Below are 17,877 nucleotides of genomic sequence, written 5' to 3'. Positions count from 1 at the left end.
ATTAAAGAGTTTGCGCACTGACTTTAATAAACAAAAAGGAAACAGGTCACAGCTTCAGTGGCTGCTTTTTGGAGCTTGGTCCTAATTTGAAAGTCATTATATTCCACTTTAAAACGCCCCCAAGTAAAATCTCAGAATCTGAAAATGTTTTATATCCTATATTTTTTTTAAAAACACTTATCCCTACTACTGTGCATCACTGCTTTTTTGTTGACTCACCCTGAGGAAAGCATAGAGGCAGATAGACATCCAGTTGGTCAGCAGCTTCTCCACCACCGTCTCTGTTCTGCAGAGAATCACACACACGTGCAGCAGCATTGCACAGCTTCTGAAGATGCTAAAGCCTGAATCTATGAGCAGCATCTGATCACTGTGGCTCCTCTTACCTTCGTAACATCAGTTTGGGGTTCTTGGCCACGTACTGCTCCACCAGGTCATTCAAGAGTGTCTTAAGGATGTCTGTGAAATACTCCAGCTTGCCATGAAGCGCCACAGTCAGCAGCGAAGCCACGTAGGCTCGGTCTCTGGGGGAGAAGGTCCGCTGGCTCTCCAGAGTATGGATGAACTGAGAGGAAAAGAGGAGATGAATCCTCGCTCTGCAAAGCTTAATTTTAGCTGTGATTGTGATAACGACTACCTTGGTGAGGAACAGCTTGCTATTGAGCAGGTTGGAAAGCTGCACCAGGCCCTGCTCCACCGTCTGCCGCCGACACTCCTGAACATCCAGGTCTCGTCTCAGAGGAGACTCTCGGTGGCCGGGGAAGAAAATGCGCTCGGCGTACATACGGTAGTCCAGGAAGGGGATGCCCGAGCCGACCAGGTCACTGGACATATCCATCATCTCCGTCATCAAGTCTGGATCAAAGTGATTGAGAACACAAAGGTCAGAGGCTGCTGCTACAGGCCAGTGCCAGAAGGCACAAGCTTGTAAATAGCAGCTGGCAGAATAAAATAATCTGGGGGTTCTCTGCTCTCAGCCTATCGCAACTATAGAGGTGAAGAAAACTGATGGAACATGGGAAAAAGACCCTCCTATCTCCCGTCTTCATTCATACAGCCTCCGCTCTCTTTTTTTCCTCATAACACTGTACCTGTGAACTCTTTCTTGCAGCGGTCCCTCACGCTGGTCTCCAGGTTCTCCAGTTGGATCTGGACCTTCTTATAGTCCCTAAGAGCCTGCTTACTCTTCCTCCTGACAGACAGGAAGAAGGTTTTACATACGATTAGTGGAAATCCAGTCAAATTGTGCAAAAAACTGATTCTGTGGACAGGTGTGTTTCAAGTTCAGATTAGCAGCATCTGTAATTCTTTCAGTTCATTTCATTGGCTATCTGCTACAGAATTCTGGCTCAGTTGTAGGGGATCAAATAATTATTTCACTCAGTGACATATAATCAATGTATAACTTTCATGTAACGTACTTCGGGTATTCTGGGTTTTTGCCTTTATTTGAGAGGACGGAGAAGAGTGGGGAGAGAGAAAGAGCAGGCCCAGGGCCAGACTCAAACCTGGGCGTGTGAATTGAGCCTTGAGATATGATTGCCTGTCCAACTGGGTGACCTAAACTGGGACCCAGTACTGCTCATTTCTTTATGTGTGAGCAAACATATGAATTCAGCAGGGCATCACATAATCATTTCCCCTACAGTAGAATAAAAAATAATAATTCAAAGCTACTGTAGGAGAATCCAAAAATAATTGGACTATTCTTTTTGATGTTATTTAAAGATGACCTGTCCATCTTCATGAATCATGTCATATGGCATTAATCTACAGAATCTAGCAGAGTTGAATACAAACCAGTAATGTCAGAGAGAACCACTGTAGCACTCAACTGCACACTACACACACAAAAACAGACTCTCAGTCCACCCACTGACCTGTAGATAAGCACAATTATGAGCACAATGAGGACCACTATGGAGGCTCCAACTCCAACTCCAATCTGAGCCTCTAGTGGGAAGGTGGACAGGCTCAGGTTGTCATACTGAACCTTGCCGAGATAAAAGTTCAGGTTGCCCATCTGGACCTGAAATACATGTTAAATAAAAAAGTGAGGTGCTTTCAAACTTGAGTCGCTCACACGGTGGTGACACTCTCATATTCTCACAGTGAATTCGGGGAGATTGTCAGAGCCCTCTCGCTTCCTGCCGTTTGGTCCTGGTGCAGGCTGCTGTGGTGGTGGCTCACAGTACAGATGGTTGCTGGTCAGGGTTTTCACAGCACATACACCTTCTCCAATCAACACCAACACCTCCTCTTTAGTGATGGCTAGGTCCAGGTGTTCCCCCTGAGAACAGGCAATAAGACATAAGAGATATATGTTATGTCTGCTTATTTTGTCGGTAAATAAATAAAACTGAAACATCGCTGCCTCTCCTCTCACCTCCAGTTGGATGAAGCTGCCTGGGTTATAGCGATATGCCTTAAGAGGGTCCTGGTGGTTCAGGGGTTGCAGGGTGGGGTTACGCTCATAGCTGAATGGCTCAGAGTTCAAACTGCTGAAGTCAAAGCGCAGATTGTCTAGCAAGAACTCCACTGTGACCTGTGACCACCAGATGGTGGAGTCCACCATTGGAGAGCGGCACAGGATGAGGGAGGAGGAGTTTACCTCACAGCGCTCAACAAACTGATGAGAAAGGCAGATTTGGGTCGTTTGGGTTAAAAGGTGTGAAAGGTCACTCGAATGAACTCTGTGCTGAGCAACACGCACGGACCTGTTTGACGGAGCAGAATTGGTCTCCGGGACAGACGGGGTCAGGAACCATCCTAACCGGCCTTCCCAGGGTTTTCTTCCGTTGCTCTCCTTTGCTCCTCTTCCTCCGCCGTTTCCTCTTCTTGTTTTGGCCGACCGACTGGAAGCGGGAGAGAGTCACCACCATTCGGGGCTCCTGCACCACATCCAGGTTGGATCCAGACAGCTTGATCAGTCGACCGCCACTGTAACAATCCAATCAACCAGAGTAGGTCAAAATGTTGTGATGCATGCTCAATCACCCAAGTAAGGAAATCCCAAAAGGTGATTCTGTTTATCTGGACGCAGCAAATTGTCATGCTGATCAATGGTCAAGGAACTGACCTCACAGCTCATTGTTCATTCAGTGGTGCAAGTTTCAGTCATTGTGTAAAGGTACTGTTTATAAGGTTGCAGTGAAGTCACAGTTACAACCTGTAGTCCAGCGCTCCCCAACCCCCGGGCTTCGGACCAGTACCGGTCCGTGAGTCGTTTGGTACCGGGCCGCGAGAGTTGAGGCTCAGGTGTGAAATGTATGGTTTTCAGGGTTTTTATCGGTTTTCAGCGTTATTTTGTTATCGGTTTTATCGTTAACTCGGTTTTCCTGGGTCTTCTCAGGTGTGTTATGAATAAATCTTCTTTTTTTCAGTACCAGTACTAGTTTTATTTTGTTGTATTTATCCGCGACACCTTAAAGGCCGGTCCGTGAAAATATTGTCGGGCATAAACCGGTTCGTGAGGCAAAAAAGGTTGGGGACCGCTGCTGTAGTCAGCTGAGACTGAAGAAGTCACTTGGGTGAAAACACTACATCCAAATGAACAGAATCAACTTTTCAGTGCTTCATTGGTAAGAATATGTTTTGAAGGCTGAATATGTGAGGGCTTTCAGACTCACTGCAGGAAGCTCTTGGCTGGTTCGGCACGGGTGATGTTGGGGTTGTTGGTGTAGTGGTAGGCGGGGCTGCTGAGGTGACGCTGGATGCTGCCGTAATGCAGGGTGATCAGGTGGTCTCCTGTTTTATTACTGCTCCCTGTCACACACTGAACACTGTCACTCTGCACCTCTGATACACTGAGGGGGGGAACAAAGAAATGATGAGATCCTAAGGTGACACAAGGAGGTCAAAGGTCAGTCTGACATTACAACCTTAAATGAAGTCACTTTGTTTTGACTGAGAGAAAAACAGTAGCACTGACTTTGCATTAACCGCAAACAGGCCATTATATGTGTGTGACTTACATGTTACAGGGGACGTCCCCGACAGTGATGGTAAGGTCAGCGGGGCGGCCTGTCAGAAGGTTTTGGCCAGTGATATTCAGGGATGTTCCCCCCGCCTTTGGGCCCCTTTCAGGTGACACTCCCCTCACAACTGGGTTCTAAGAAGAAGGAGAGAGCAGCTGTATTTCACAGTGTAACAAAGCTGTTTACTTCTTGTTGCATATTGAGAAAGTCTGTCGATAGTGAGAAACAAGGACTTTTGGACTGGCTTGTGTCCTTTCCCAGTTTGCCAAATCCAAGAACTTATGCTTACACTTGGATCCTCTCAGCCTTAAAATGGTAAATGGCCTGTATTTGTATAGCGCTTTACTAGTCCCTAAGGACCCCAAAGCGCTTTACACATCCAGTCATCCACCCATTCACACACTGGTGATGGCAGCTACATTGTAGCCACAGCCACCCTGGGGCGCACTGACAGAGGCGAGGCTGCCGGACACTGGCGCCACCGGGCCCTCTGACCACCACCAGTAGGCAACGGGTGAAGTGTCTTGCCCAAGGACACAACGACCGAGACTGTCCGAGCCGGGGCTCGAACCGGCAACCTTCCGATTACAAGACGAACTCCCAACTCTTGAGCCACGATCGCCCCTTATTCTCAATAAAACAGAGATCCAAGGAAATATATGGAAAGAAATTCCAGTGTTTATGTTAAACGATTATTTAATATAGGGAGATGTATTTACACAGATTTATTTAAAAACGTGGACTTGTTGAGAAATATTTGTGATTATGTTTCTGTTACTGATCGTGTGGTTAAAAGCAATGCATCTTAAATGGTTTAAGGCAAGGCAATTTTATTTGTATAGCACACTTTCAGCACAAGGCAATTCAAGGTGCTTTACATGATTAAAATTAAAAACACACAAGAGAATGGTAAAACTTGGTAAAGATTTCTTGTTTCTTAGATGTGTGATTTATAATATTGCATGAATTATATTGTTAAAGAATGCAGCTCACATTATGTTATTATGGATATGTGGACCAAAGTGATGAGAACAAACAGAAATAATAGCAGATGTTCTCTGCTTCAAACACCTCCAGTGTTAGAACCACAATTTCACTATTTTATAAACAATTAATAAATAGAAAGAATATTATAATAAACTTTCAAATCAAAAAGTCACATTTTTCTCCCAGCATTGTAGGTTTTGGTGTCATTTGCTGCAACAAAAATGCCAAGTTTCACAGACAGGTCAACAAAATCTAATTTACTCTACCTGAATTTAATATACCTGGTAGCTGAATTGAAAGCTGGAGAGGCCAAATTCTCCTCCATTCACTCTCACAGACACATGGCCCGTCTTTAATCTGCTGGCTTTGGTCATGCACACAATTCTGGAAGACAGACATTGCTCTTCAGAAAACTAAGTCATGGATTATGTAGTTTTCTTATCAGTACAAAAAGAGTCTATGAAAAACAATAGCAGTGCATGCATACCTAGAGGAGACCTCATACAGGCTGGAAATCACTGTGCAGGGCACCTCAGCTACTAACACAGAGTGGAGGATGTCTTCAGCCTTCTGACCCAGGTTGGAGCCGGAGATGGTCACCATGGTGCCTCCTTCCAACAGGCCAGAGAGTGGCTCAACCTGATTGGAGGCAGGAAAAAAGAATCCAAACAACCTTTATGATTTTTTGGAACTGAGATGTTTATTAACCCATCCATCTTCATCCGCTTTATCCGAGGCCGGGTGGCGGGGGCAGCAGCCTAAACAGAGAAGCCCAGACCTCCCTCTCCCTGGCCACCTCCTCCAGCTTATCCGGGGGAACACCAAGGCGTTCCCAGGCCAGCCAAGAGACATAATCTCTCCAGTGTCCTGGGTCTGCCCCGGGGCCTCCTCCCAGTGGGACATGCCCGGAACACCTCACCCAGGAGGCGCCCAGGAGGCATCCTTGTCAGATGCCCGAACCACCTCAACTGGCTCCTTTCGATGTGGAGGAGCAGCGGCTCTACTCTGAGCCCCTCCCGGATGGCCGAACTTCTCACCCCATCTCTAAGGGAGAGGCCAGCCACCCTTCGGAGGAAGCTCATTTCTGCCGCTTGTATCCGCGATCTCGTTCTTTCGGTCACTACCCACAGCTCGTGGCCATAGGTGAGGGTAGGGACGTAGATCGATTGTTTATTAACCCTTATAACAAAATCCACAATTTTTTTTGCTATAGCATGTTGTGTATAATATATTTTTATTATATATTTATTATATTTTTGTATCACATTTGATACATTGGGAGTTTTGGCAACTTTTTGTTAACAACAATGTTAATTTTGACAAAAACAAGAGTTTTGTCCATAACATTTTGAAATGATGGCAAGTATTGCTCATATTGATGAGATCAGAAACTCATGTATCAAACATGATACACACACAGTGCAACTTAATGCAACTGTTATCACTGACTTTTAACACAAAGAAATACTGATCAACCAAAAACTTTTTCAGAGCTGGACTAACAGTATGATTTCCCTCAGAACCGTAAAGTAAGTGAGCGATGTGTCACAATCTTTAACAGCTTATTCGGTCTAATTCATTTTGGAAAATATAAACAGATGTAAACTCACTATATCTTGCTTCTCGTTAAAGTTAACATCTGCTCACAGGAATAAAGGCTTAAATCCTCTCCTTGTCTCATGTACATATACTGTTTCAAAGTCTGAAATAACGTGGTGAGCGCGTGTCAGAAGCTCAAAAGAAAGCTTATTTTGAAGGCATAAAATCAGAATTGTGTTTGTACATTTAGCTCTCAGATCATTGAGAAGCTTTATTTAAAGAGGATCTGTTGTTTTTTCTCATTTTCTATCAAACATACTGTTCCAGTGTTTTACTTTTTTCTACTCTTGCCTCTGTATGATGCTAAAGAGAAGGGATATCGTCAATTCTGTTTTCCCATTTCCGACAGAGACAGCTCTGGCTGTGAGCAAAGAAGAGCGTTCCACCTGCTGTTCAAACTTGTGCTTCTGAGGGGCAGCCAATCAGTGGCAAGTTGGTCTAAAGCTAAAACAGTGTGTTTAATACAGATGAAGTGATGAGCTACACCAAGGCCTAGTGTAAGATAAGGATGTATTATATCTTCAAATAATGACTCCACTAGAACACAAATGGCCTCCAGTATTATAATATCTTCCACTGTCTCAAACCAAAAAGTATATCAACAACAACATGCTCCGTCTTACTGGTGATGGCTGATCATTATTTTTCTTGTAATTTTGGGACAATAAGTAGTAAGTGAGAGTAATAAGAAGCAAAGGTGAAAACTTGACAATAAGGCCTCCAATTGTGATTCTAAGCAGTTCAAATATAAATCCCACTGCACTGTATCATTTCCCAAACTCTGGAGCTCCAGAGATCACAGGGGAATACTCACAGAGTGTATGACGGGAGCAGGGCACGTCTGCTGCACAGGTTCACTGCAGGAGTTTGAAAACAGGCAGCTGGCCTGGGGACCACCACACCACGCACAGCCGTATTTTGGGTCTGCTGTGTGGCAACGGCTGCAGTCAGATCGACCCACAGAGCAGTTGTACAGAGTCACTGAAGGCACAGTAGACAGAGGAGCAGCAGACAGTTAACATGTGCTCATAATGAAAACTTTAGCAGCGATATGTTTAAAGCACAACAAACAAACTTAATATGACCTTACCATAGAGATCACGAGAAGTGTCTACATGGAAGGTGTCCCTCCTCTTCACATACACCAAGGCCTTATACTCCTGCACTGGAGCCAAGTATGTGTACTGGACACAAGAAAAGGGTTCAATTCTTTTTAAGGTAACATTAAAACAAATTAATCATTATCAGTTACACTCCAGACAAGCACGGTTTTACAAACACAGGTAGCAGAAGATCAAGGGAAGCGTTCACCCTGCCTGGGGAGGGTGAACGCTTCCCTTTATTTAGTTTTACTTTTGCCTTTATTTAATACTGAAGGTAGCAATTTTATGAAGGTACTAGTCCCTTCATAAACAACATCAGACCTGGTGTAGCTGACATGTGATGTCAAAGCTTGATGGGTTCATGTCATCTGGCTCCACGTAGGCGTCTACCACCACTGTCTGCCCTTCAATAACCAACACACACTCGTAGTCCAGCTCTGCATCCTGAATACACAAACGCTGCATTAAAGAGTATACTGGGCAGGAGTAACAGGCTCATTGCCGTTGTGTGCTGTACCTGATACAGATGGAGGTTATGTGCCAGTAAAGTGATCTTTCTCTCTACTCTGACAGGGAGCAGTGACGAACCCTGGACCTTCTCAACACATGGACAAGCTGAGGAACCCCAGCTGACATACGAGCCCTCGTCCCCCTGTAGGAGAACAGATCACACGTGTTTGTATTCACATACACGCAACATTTACAGTGGGGTGGAACAAACCATTTAATATATTTATTCTTGTTCAGGGTCAGTTTTTACTTTCCCACAAGGGATTGCAAGTGATTTCAGTCAGATGTAGGGAATCATGGGGGGATGTTGGGATGGGGGCGTGCTCAAGGTGGTGAAGATTTTTGTATAGAGATAATGCAATGAAAGAGAGAGAGAGAACGTGGAAAAAGGAAAGGTGAAGATATTTAGACAAAAGAACAACTGCTGCAACTCAGGAGCAGCCGGGTTTCTTGAAGCCAGTCTGTGCAGTGAAAGGATACAGATTCCAGGTGTGAGACGGAAGAGGAAATGCAGGGAAAGAATGAGAGAATCAGTTGTGAGCTTTGTTCCTATAGTAGGACTCCAGTCAGAAGCTGGAAGCACAGGGAGGGTGCTCACTCTTTCCAAGAAGAAGAAGAAGTAGTAGAAGCAGGAGGAGGATTGCGGCGGCTGAACTCACCGGGAGGAAGCCATCAGCTGAATCATACTGGTAGTCCAGCTCTGAGTCAGTATTCAGCAACTGGGGAGGATAGGACTGGGACATCCGGTCAACCTCCCCATCACCCGAGAGCACGGTGGCAGCAGAAAATGTAGCCGTGTCATTTTCTGCCTGAACAGCACCCTCAGTGTAGTTTTCTGCTTCCTTTGGCCAGAGGGGCACCTCAGAATCAGCAGCTAAGCTTCCTGCCTCAGTGTGCAAGTCTTGCAGTGGTACCAGCGTGGGTGTCTGGGTCAAGTCCAAGTAAAGGGAAGGCTCAGAATCAGCCGGTTCACCCATATGGAAAAGTGTGGGTGGGGGAAAGCCAGGCACAACCATGGTTGGAGCCTCTGCCAGGGTCAGCGCTTCTTTGGCTACCTGCCGCTTGCTGGGGGGTAAGGCCGTCACCACCTCCGGTGGCGAGGAGTCTGGGATCATCAGAGGCACGATAGGGTCCAGATCCCCACTAAGACCATCAGCCACGGTGACGGGCATCAGCTCTGCCGTGGCCATCGTGACACTCTGTGTAGCTACAGCATCTTCCAAGTCACTGTGTGTGACAGTCTCAGAGGCTTCACTCTCTTCTTCTTTTCTGGTGGTGACCTCCAGGCCTGGAGAGGTGCTGGGTGGTAGAGTGGGAGGCTGAGTGGGCAGGGTAGTGCCCGGGTGGGTTGGCTCATGGCTGGTACTGGTGTGTGAAAGAGTAGGCGTTGCTAACTCCTTAGTGGTAGCTATGGTGATGGGGGCTGCAGTTGTTGTTGTTGTAGTCGTTGTCGTCGTTGCAGTAGTTGGTGTGGTAGGAGGAGTTGTGGGGGTAGCTGTTGTGGTAGTGGTGGCTGTGATGACTTTAATAGTTTTGGTTGTAGGAGGAGAGGAGGTAGGTAGTTTAAACTGGGGGAGGAGGAGGAAAAGACATGAGGAGAGGGTGAGGCAGAAGAAAAAAAAGAAGAAAGGAAGAATCAAGGAAAAAACAGATCATGTGATCTGCTGTTAATGTGGCTCATGACACCTGAAAGACCGTGATTTCTGTTAGCAGCACTGATTTTAACACAGCCATGTTAAAATGTCTCTGGGCAACTGTTTTGAAGTGTTATTAAAAAAACAAACAACTAATTTCAGTCGGTTTTACGGCCCACAACCTCTAAAAAGTTGTACCACATTAAACAAGAAGCCACTCGTGCAAAGTGTAACGACAGTGTAACTATTCTTCAGTTCAAGACTGCACAGGAAACCTTCATCAAAGAGAAGAATGCACATCTGTGGCTTATGGGTGATGAACTGACTGATGAATGCAAATGAAGCTCCAGTTTAAACTGGTGATCAGTCGGTGCTTTTCCTACAATGCCTGCATGTGACATCACGCTGCAGCTTACGTGTTGGTTGTAGATGATCACTCCCTCCTCACAGGTGGGCTTATGGGTACATGCATGCTGGTGGACGCACCAGTTACAGCCCCATCGGCTTAAAACACAACCGCGGCATCTGCACACAGACAGGATAGAAATTGCATTAGTGACCGTACAAGCCTCTGTTCAAGATGAGGGGTAAACAGTGATGCAGGTTTAGGAGCTATGAGAAGAACAGCTCTAATAGAAGCAGATCTAACTACTTTAAGTCTCACAGATTAATCAACACGCACCAATCTGAGTGTGTGCATGTAATTTATGACAACACAGGTTATTATCAACTCTTAAATACACTGAAAGTGTTATTTGGGATTTACACAACACTACAATCATTATAAGCCATATTTAGTGACACAGCATGTACATGCTACTTCAAGTCTGGAAATATATTCAAGTTTTAAAGATTCTAAATTTCTTTTCTGTACAAACTGAAACCCAGTATAATCTCTGACTGTCATTCTATTGTTTTCTGGCTTCATGTGAAGCCATTCCCTACTTATGTCTTTCATTATATGTCTTTCATAATGCATTTGGCATTATGAGCAGCGGCTCATAATGCCAAATGCATTATTCTGATATGTTATTGTTGTAGTTACTCTGCTGTTCTGACTGGTCATTTCTAACTGCATAACTCAGTAATTTCAATAAAATTTGCCCAGAAATGGTGCTGGACCAGCGAGCCTTACTTGGCAGTTTCTAAAATCCAGGGTCACAGGTTTGAACAGGGGAATTAAAAAGAGGACAGTGAGTGGGCAGAAATACAGACACAGATATAATGATGAAGGGCGCAAGGTGAACTGATGGAGGGACAAAGAGTGACCTGGGTACTAAACAGAAAAGTACAGACTCTGATGGTGAGTGAGACTTGATTAAAGGGTCTGCAGTGAACAGCACAGATCAGGAGGAGACAGACAGAGAGCACAGCTGATAAATCATCGGCGATAACTCACGGCTGGCTGCCAGACAGCTGCTTAACGGCTGTGCAGTCGTAGAAGGTGAAATCCCTTGCCGTGACCGTGATGTTGCCAAAACGTAGAGACAAGGTGACTGTGACAAAATCTGACAAGAAAACACAGATAGGAGCACAGCCTGAGGAAAGAGAACATAACAAGTTTCTGCACAGAGCGCAGCGCCGAGGGAGCAGACTAAGAAAAATATTTGGTCAGGCTTACCGTCTCTGATCCACCGAATCTCGAGAACAAGCTACACAAGTCGAGGGAACATAGAGGCCTAATGAAACCCATGTGCACCCTCCATCCTCAACTTAGAGAGGGGTGACAAACACAGTAGCTTCCTTACAAATGTTCAGTTTGATGGATGTTTAAAATGGGGAGCAGTTGTATACCACATCCATCTCCTCATAAAGAGCAGAAACTGTGATCAAAAGGACTAAAAGTCCTGACCTGAGCCGTTTCCTTAAACTAGTACAGAGTCTGTTTGGGGAGCTAGAGAGAAAAAAAAAAATCTAGTTTGTGTCACCATTCATTAAACTGTGTTTAATATACTTACTGAGGTGTGTGCTCAAAGGCTTAGAACTGCTCATCCAAATTACATACAGTAAGTGAGAGAGTGAACTTATTTGGTTCAGCTCTGGAAAGGCAAAAACAAAATTAATGAACTTGACCAGAAACAAAAAAAAATATACCATCTAAGTGACAGTAAATTAAGCAAGAGTCACAGAGAGAACCTTCTGTAGCCTTTAAGGGCCTGTTTGAGGGAGACTTGGCTGTAGGATCCCTGTTGTGATGGGGACGCAGCAACTTTCAGCCAAAATAAGAACTGATCATGAAAAAAAAAGTCAAACTCTGCCACGTTTGAAGTGGCTCCGATGAACAGCTGTGGAGAGAGACCAAGAACGGACATACAGAGAAAACACTCACCTTGTCCTCGAAAAACCAAAGGCACCCTGCTGGTGTCGGGAGAACGGCAGGTGACCCCGGTCTCTGTGATGGTAGCAGGAGTGTGGCTGTCCTGGAAGTAGCAAGAGTACGACTCCCCGTTTTCTAACACTGGAAGTCTTGGGATGGACAGAGACACCTGAGAGAAATACAACACTGTCATGAGCTACTGACACAATGTGGGACAGACCTGTGGCGTTTCAGGGTACAGTGAAGGTCATGCTGAGAGTAAGCGATTAAGCTGTCTGAACACATAAATCCTATCTGCTCGTTTGTAAACGTCCATGTGGAATAATTAGATTTGAAAACTAAATTGCACTTCCCTACTGATGGAGCATGAATCATACTGACAAAGGTTTGGTTTTATGTTTGGCTCCAGCTGCTGTGTGTTGCTTATTCACGTAATGTTTCTGCTCCTGTAGTACCGGGCATCTCAAGGACAGGCAAAATTAATGCATTAGATACTGTAACAATAATGGATATCCCATGAATAGACCTCCATCATAGATATAAAGAGGAGCTGCTAACTAAAACAAACCTCCTGTAAACCAGTATATTTCTCTCAGTTCATCCCAGAGCTAATCTGTATGAGCTGATAGAGTAGTTTTACGACACTGCGCTGCACTCTGGTGTCACATGAACATAGCATGTACAGAGCTGCTGTGGTCCTTAGGATTGATTCTCAGAGTTTGAATCCATGGCCTGCCAGAACTTGTTGAATTTGGTTATTTTTTGTTATCCACTGGATCAGTGGGCTTTTTTCAGCTTGTGGATTCTTTAGGCACTTGTATCTCACAGAGTAGAAATGCTACACGAGGAGCCTGTTGCAAAACTGGCTCCCTAATTGGTCAGTATTAAAAGGTGTACCATGTGTGAGCTGCCAGAAGAGAAAATGATCCTCACTGCCACTACTGTAGCTGTCAGGGCCATCACACTACCAGCTATAGGTACATTTATAGGGCTGCCACAAACGATTATTTTGATAGTCGACTAGTCACCGATTATTTTTGCGATTAGTCGACTAATCAGATCATGCATCCATTGGACGTAAAATGTACACCTGAAAATATGTTAAACGTTTATTTTGTGACCCAGAAAGAATAATAATTGTAATATTAAAACTAACTAGCTGCCGCCATTGTTGACAACTGCGCTGGGCCGCGCTATGAATTCTGGAACACAGTTTCTTCTTCTTCGGGGTTTAACGGCAGCTGGCATCCTTGTACATGCAGTGCTGCCATCTTCTGTTTCAGTCCGTTATTACACTCTTAAATACTACTACTTATTCCTGCGTCTTTTGGGATCTTACAAAGCTTCAAACGACGCGTCGACTATTAAATTAGTCGTCGACGATTTTAATAGTCGACGTAATCGTGACTAGTCGACTAATCGTGGCAGCCCTATACATTTAACTCATGCAGTTCCATGTTACAATATTATTATTACATTAGTTATAAATAGTTCCATTTCCATTTATATCCTCTAGAACTAGAAATCATTTAGAGCCAGACAAACAGGCTGATGGGAGAAACCACAGTGTGGATGTGTCTGTGTTTCTGTTGCCATCTTTCACGCAGATATTGTGCTATACTAGGACATGACAGGACACAAGCCAGTCACTCTCTCTTCTTGATACCCTCACACTTAAAGCCACTTACATCACACCCCCATGCCCAGGTACACCACATCTAGCAGCTCAGCTGATAAGGGATAACTTTGGAGTGTTTTGGTATGTGAGGAGACTATTATTACAACCAGAGTCAGGATATCTACAGATTCTGTCATGAAGATTTTCTTCAGAAAAACTTCTAGGAACTTGATGATCATGTAGAATCAACAGAAACCACAAAAAGAAATGTGGACCTGTAAACAAAGACTGTCATCCTCAAATTCTTTGTGTTTTGTTCTGCATCTTGACTAAAGTGAGCGTAGACCTACTATCTTGCTCTCCTCCCTGCTGAGATTGGAGGGAACGAGGTTCTGGACCACCAAACACTGCTGCTCCATGTCAAAACTCCACAACCACTGACCTGGGTAGCTCCCACGAGCACACTGTGACTGCAACACACACCTGCAGGGAAAGCAGAGTTAATTATATTCACTTTTTTGCAAGCTGAAGCAAGGCTCCCTATCTCCATTATATATGTCAAAAAAACACAAGCAGAAGGCCTGTTTCTATCTAGATTACTAAATGTGGCCAAACCTGTTAGCAGTGGGAATGTACAGTGGCAGCACAAAAAGCAAAATTGCTCATCTTGTTCAAATAAGATTCAGTCCAGTAGTATTTTATTTAAATAGACAGATAAATACTGAAGTAGTTAACGTGCAAAAGCTTGTATGGCAGGTGGTAAGGCAGAGCAAAGGAGAGTCTGACAGAACAGAGAGAGGTACTTTAATCATATTCAAACACAATCCCACCGGAGCCAACCGACTTGGCAAAACGCTTCAAAAACTAACAAGCTTGCCAGGAGGTTTCTTGTTTGCTACCATTTTCCCCACATGCTTGCACTGAACCTTATTTTAAGTAACAAGCAGTAAATATAGCTTATAACACATATCATGATGTAAAACCTGAGCAAACACTGTAAGAAATTTCACCTATCAAAGAAAATATGAGGGAAGTAAAAGTAAAACAACAGAGCTTTCCCCCCTTAATTTGTCTGGTATAATGTTCCCTCTAATGCTAGCTTATAGCTAACTTTAAACATACAGGTAGGTGCAAACTCAAAGCTCCTTATAAACTCAAACTATTTCTGCAACAAAAATGGTTTCAAAGTTTAATGAGAATTAACTGGAGGTGTTGCTATTAGCATCTCCAAAAATCTAAAGTCACGTGAATTCATGTGGGCCTTTGGGCCATTTTCAAAGTAGAAATAAATGTCAGCCAACTTTGGAGAAATGCTATTTTGCTTTAATTTAAGGTTCTTTTTTAAAGCCATTTAATCCCACCGGCAACAATTGTTGCCGTTTTAACCCCCTATTACATTAACAAAACTAAACATATTGTGTGTAGGGGAAGTCAGTAAGGAGTAAAATGCATGCACTTATTTTGCAGGGAAAAATTTGTGATTAAAAGGCTTAGTTTAGACTTTTTCTGCATGTTGAAACTGCTAGAACTCATCTCTTACATCACAGTACAAAGTGTCAAACGTGTGACCACTGTGGCTGCTGCTACGGTAATTTAACAATTTTTAAAAAAGAAATAAAGAAACACACATTTCTGCACTTTTGGCATTTTCTTGGTTTATAATTACATTAATAAATAAAATGAAGCAGTCTGAACTCCAAGTGAATCTTGAGTTGTATTTTATATTTAGTGTAGCCATAACTGCTGATATCGATCTCACCTTCCCTCCAGGACACACCAGCCACAATAAGGGTCGTGGGCCAAGAGACAGGAGTGGCAGTCTGGATGCTGCTGACACTCAGCCACTGGCCTCTTCTGCAGCTAGAACCAGGACAACACAATCAAGTTCAGTCATGCAAACCATCCACACTAAGCTCCTAAAAGCTCCTGATTTTTAAAAAAAAAAAGATGAGAGAATAGGCAGCCCAGATTTCCCAGTGGTCATTAAAATAATCCCAAATACAACACAAGGTTTAAAATTATTTATCTGTAAAGAAACGAGGTTATAAGAGTTCCGTTACTGTGTGTGTACCATGTTATGGGTCATGATGAAGAGATGTTCCTGTTTCTGATCCAGGATGAGGTCTGAGCTGATGGCTGCATTCTGCTGTATGGGGATCACAGAGTACTCCTCAACCTCACCGTTTGGCCCCAAGAACACCTGCAAACATAAATATGAATGATTAGATAACGGGTAAACAGGCTGCTGACATGAATATGCATCTCTTCCCAATGCTCAGTTTTAAAAAGGAAAGTGCAATTATAATGAAAACATAAAAATAGCTTATTTTCCAGTTTTATTCAAAGATGGAACTGCAAATCCTTTAATTTAACTCTTTGTCAAACTGGCAGCTCAAAACGGTCTTTTTAAGGTTTTTGATATTGAAAGGTACTCTGGATTTGTTTGCAGTTAGTTGTATGTCTTTAAAACATGTAGCCCCTTTCATTATTGCTAAAATAGTTTTCTAAAGCTGCAGATTCAGAGGTCTTTTTTATTCCACACGTTCCAGTCAAAACCTGATAATTACATTACCCACACTGTAAATCAGCCATAGTTCTGATATTGTTGTACCTGCAGTGCCTGACAACCTGACTTCTTTCTGTTTACATCAGCAGTTCTTTTCCCCCATAGCTTCCGACTCAGACTCCTTTTATAGTTTCCCTTTGTTTCAATGGAAGAACTAATTTAATGGAAGAAGCCTAATCTAGTTTAACAATTATATGAATCTAAATGGTTGTGATCAGGTATTAAATATATCAAGGCCCACACAACTGATGAGAAACTGAGGTCTGACAGACGACACTGACTCATTCAAATAGTGAACAAGGTTGAGGAGGTCTCTGCAGTCCATCACTGTGCTGGCTCTACGGCTGCTGTAATGTAGGTTAATACGAGTGCACAGCCTGACCAACTGCTCCACATCAGCAGTTTGACATTATTTACAGGAACTTCAACATCAGATTCATTCTACCCAGTGCCACAGTCACATACTTCAGTGTGAAAGGAACAGAACAACACCTCAGCTCAGATACTCTGTCGCTCTTCTCATTTACACACTTGTGGAAAGTCTCAGTCTTTTTCGAAAACAGATTTAGATCATCTCTAAACAGTTGAACACTGTAAATGAGGTTCTTCTTTCCAGTGTTCTCTTTACTGACACACTGGAGTCTCCAGGTTTGTGCCTACATTCGTTACGCTTTCTTTCCTGAATCACATTTTCTAAAATAACACGCATACAGCTTTAAACAACACTTCAACACAGCAGCCATCAGGTCTGAAACTGAAGCTGTGTGTTCTCACACACAACAGGAACAAGAAAGGAGGCAACATTTTCACACGGGCTCTATCAGACCTCAGTTACCGGGACACTTGCCAGGTTTAACGTCTACTTCAACTGGGTGAGATATTTTCACCAGTGTAGAGCTGTAGTCACAAGCTCGCCGTCTGTAACTGGTCACCAGCAAGAAACTCTTACATCAGCAGCCTCTAGAGATTCAGAAGTGATGTGGGTGGCAGTGGGTGGAACCTGTGAAAAACACCCCAGTGTGAGCTTGCCCATACCTAACAGTAACTTTTTCTCTCAAACTAACTGACACCACATCAGAAGGCTGTGTTTTTTTCAAAACTTTGCAGGAGTTTGCATATCGCAGTTAAAACTTATTTGTGTTGGGGTAGTTTGCAACCTTTGAGTGTCAACACATCAGATTTGTTCAATTTCAATTTGTTTTGTTCAGTACTGAGTGAATGAATACTAGCTTTGATGTTTTTATATTTATTTATGCTAGAAAGGTTAGCAGGTGAAGTGCACGCCACACATTGTGTTAGATCGAACAAATACAGAGATCACACTGCTCACACTGTGACCAATGCACTGGTTGAAGAGCAGTACATCAGAGTTTCTATGACTGAATACAGCATGTATGTAAACAAAGCTACAGTGCATATGAGAAAATGGCTTATGGCTACAAAGGTTTGCCCGTCCACATATATTTCATCTGAATAATGAATGATGAATAATAATGAATAAAGAAAAGACATTTTCTTGGCCGTTGAGGAAATCCAAGTTCCTGATCTGACAGAAAGCCCTTTTTG

At 43.6% G+C, this 17,877-nt stretch overlaps 1 protein-coding gene across 3 annotated transcripts in view; it reads right to left on the bottom strand.

Moving 5' to 3' along the window:
* The window catches only part of plxnb1b (plexin b1b), a 109,625-nt gene that overhangs the window by 10,115 nt on the left and 81,633 nt on the right, over window positions 1-17,877 (bottom strand). For 2 of the 3 annotated variants that reach the window (XM_005452203.4, XM_025907536.1), the window contains exons 5-27: window positions 15,817-15,945; window positions 15,505-15,605; window positions 14,096-14,228; window positions 12,140-12,296; window positions 11,210-11,318; window positions 10,227-10,335; window positions 8,836-9,744; window positions 8,184-8,318; window positions 7,988-8,110; window positions 7,654-7,747; window positions 7,378-7,544; window positions 5,452-5,603; window positions 5,246-5,348; window positions 3,975-4,111; window positions 3,630-3,806; window positions 2,718-2,940; window positions 2,387-2,629; window positions 2,111-2,290; window positions 1,881-2,029; window positions 1,092-1,192; window positions 638-855; window positions 387-565; window positions 220-286 (exon numbers count right to left, since the gene is read on the bottom strand). In XM_005452203.4, coding sequence (XP_005452260.1) covers window positions 220-286; window positions 387-565; window positions 638-855; window positions 1,092-1,192; window positions 1,881-2,029; window positions 2,111-2,290; window positions 2,387-2,629; window positions 2,718-2,940; window positions 3,630-3,806; window positions 3,975-4,111; window positions 5,246-5,348; window positions 5,452-5,603; window positions 7,378-7,544; window positions 7,654-7,747; window positions 7,988-8,110; window positions 8,184-8,318; window positions 8,836-9,744; window positions 10,227-10,335; window positions 11,210-11,318; window positions 12,140-12,296; window positions 14,096-14,228; window positions 15,505-15,605; window positions 15,817-15,945 — 4,095 coding nt within the window. The remainder of the gene's footprint in view (window positions 1-219; window positions 287-386; window positions 566-637; window positions 856-1,091; window positions 1,193-1,880; window positions 2,030-2,110; window positions 2,291-2,386; window positions 2,630-2,717; window positions 2,941-3,629; window positions 3,807-3,974; window positions 4,112-5,245; window positions 5,349-5,451; window positions 5,604-7,377; window positions 7,545-7,653; window positions 7,748-7,987; window positions 8,111-8,183; window positions 8,319-8,835; window positions 9,745-10,226; window positions 10,336-11,209; window positions 11,319-12,139; window positions 12,297-14,095; window positions 14,229-15,504; window positions 15,606-15,816; window positions 15,946-17,877) is intronic. The other variant, XM_025907537.1, reaches the window with a different exon arrangement.

The sequence above is a fragment of the Oreochromis niloticus genome, linkage group LG5, assembly GCF_001858045.2.
Source record: "Oreochromis niloticus isolate F11D_XX linkage group LG5, O_niloticus_UMD_NMBU, whole genome shotgun sequence".
Classification (NCBI taxonomy): Eukaryota; Metazoa; Chordata; class Actinopteri; order Cichliformes; family Cichlidae; genus Oreochromis; species Oreochromis niloticus.
The sequence above is the reverse complement of the archived record's forward strand: the minus strand, read 5'-3'. Positions and strand labels throughout refer to the sequence as shown.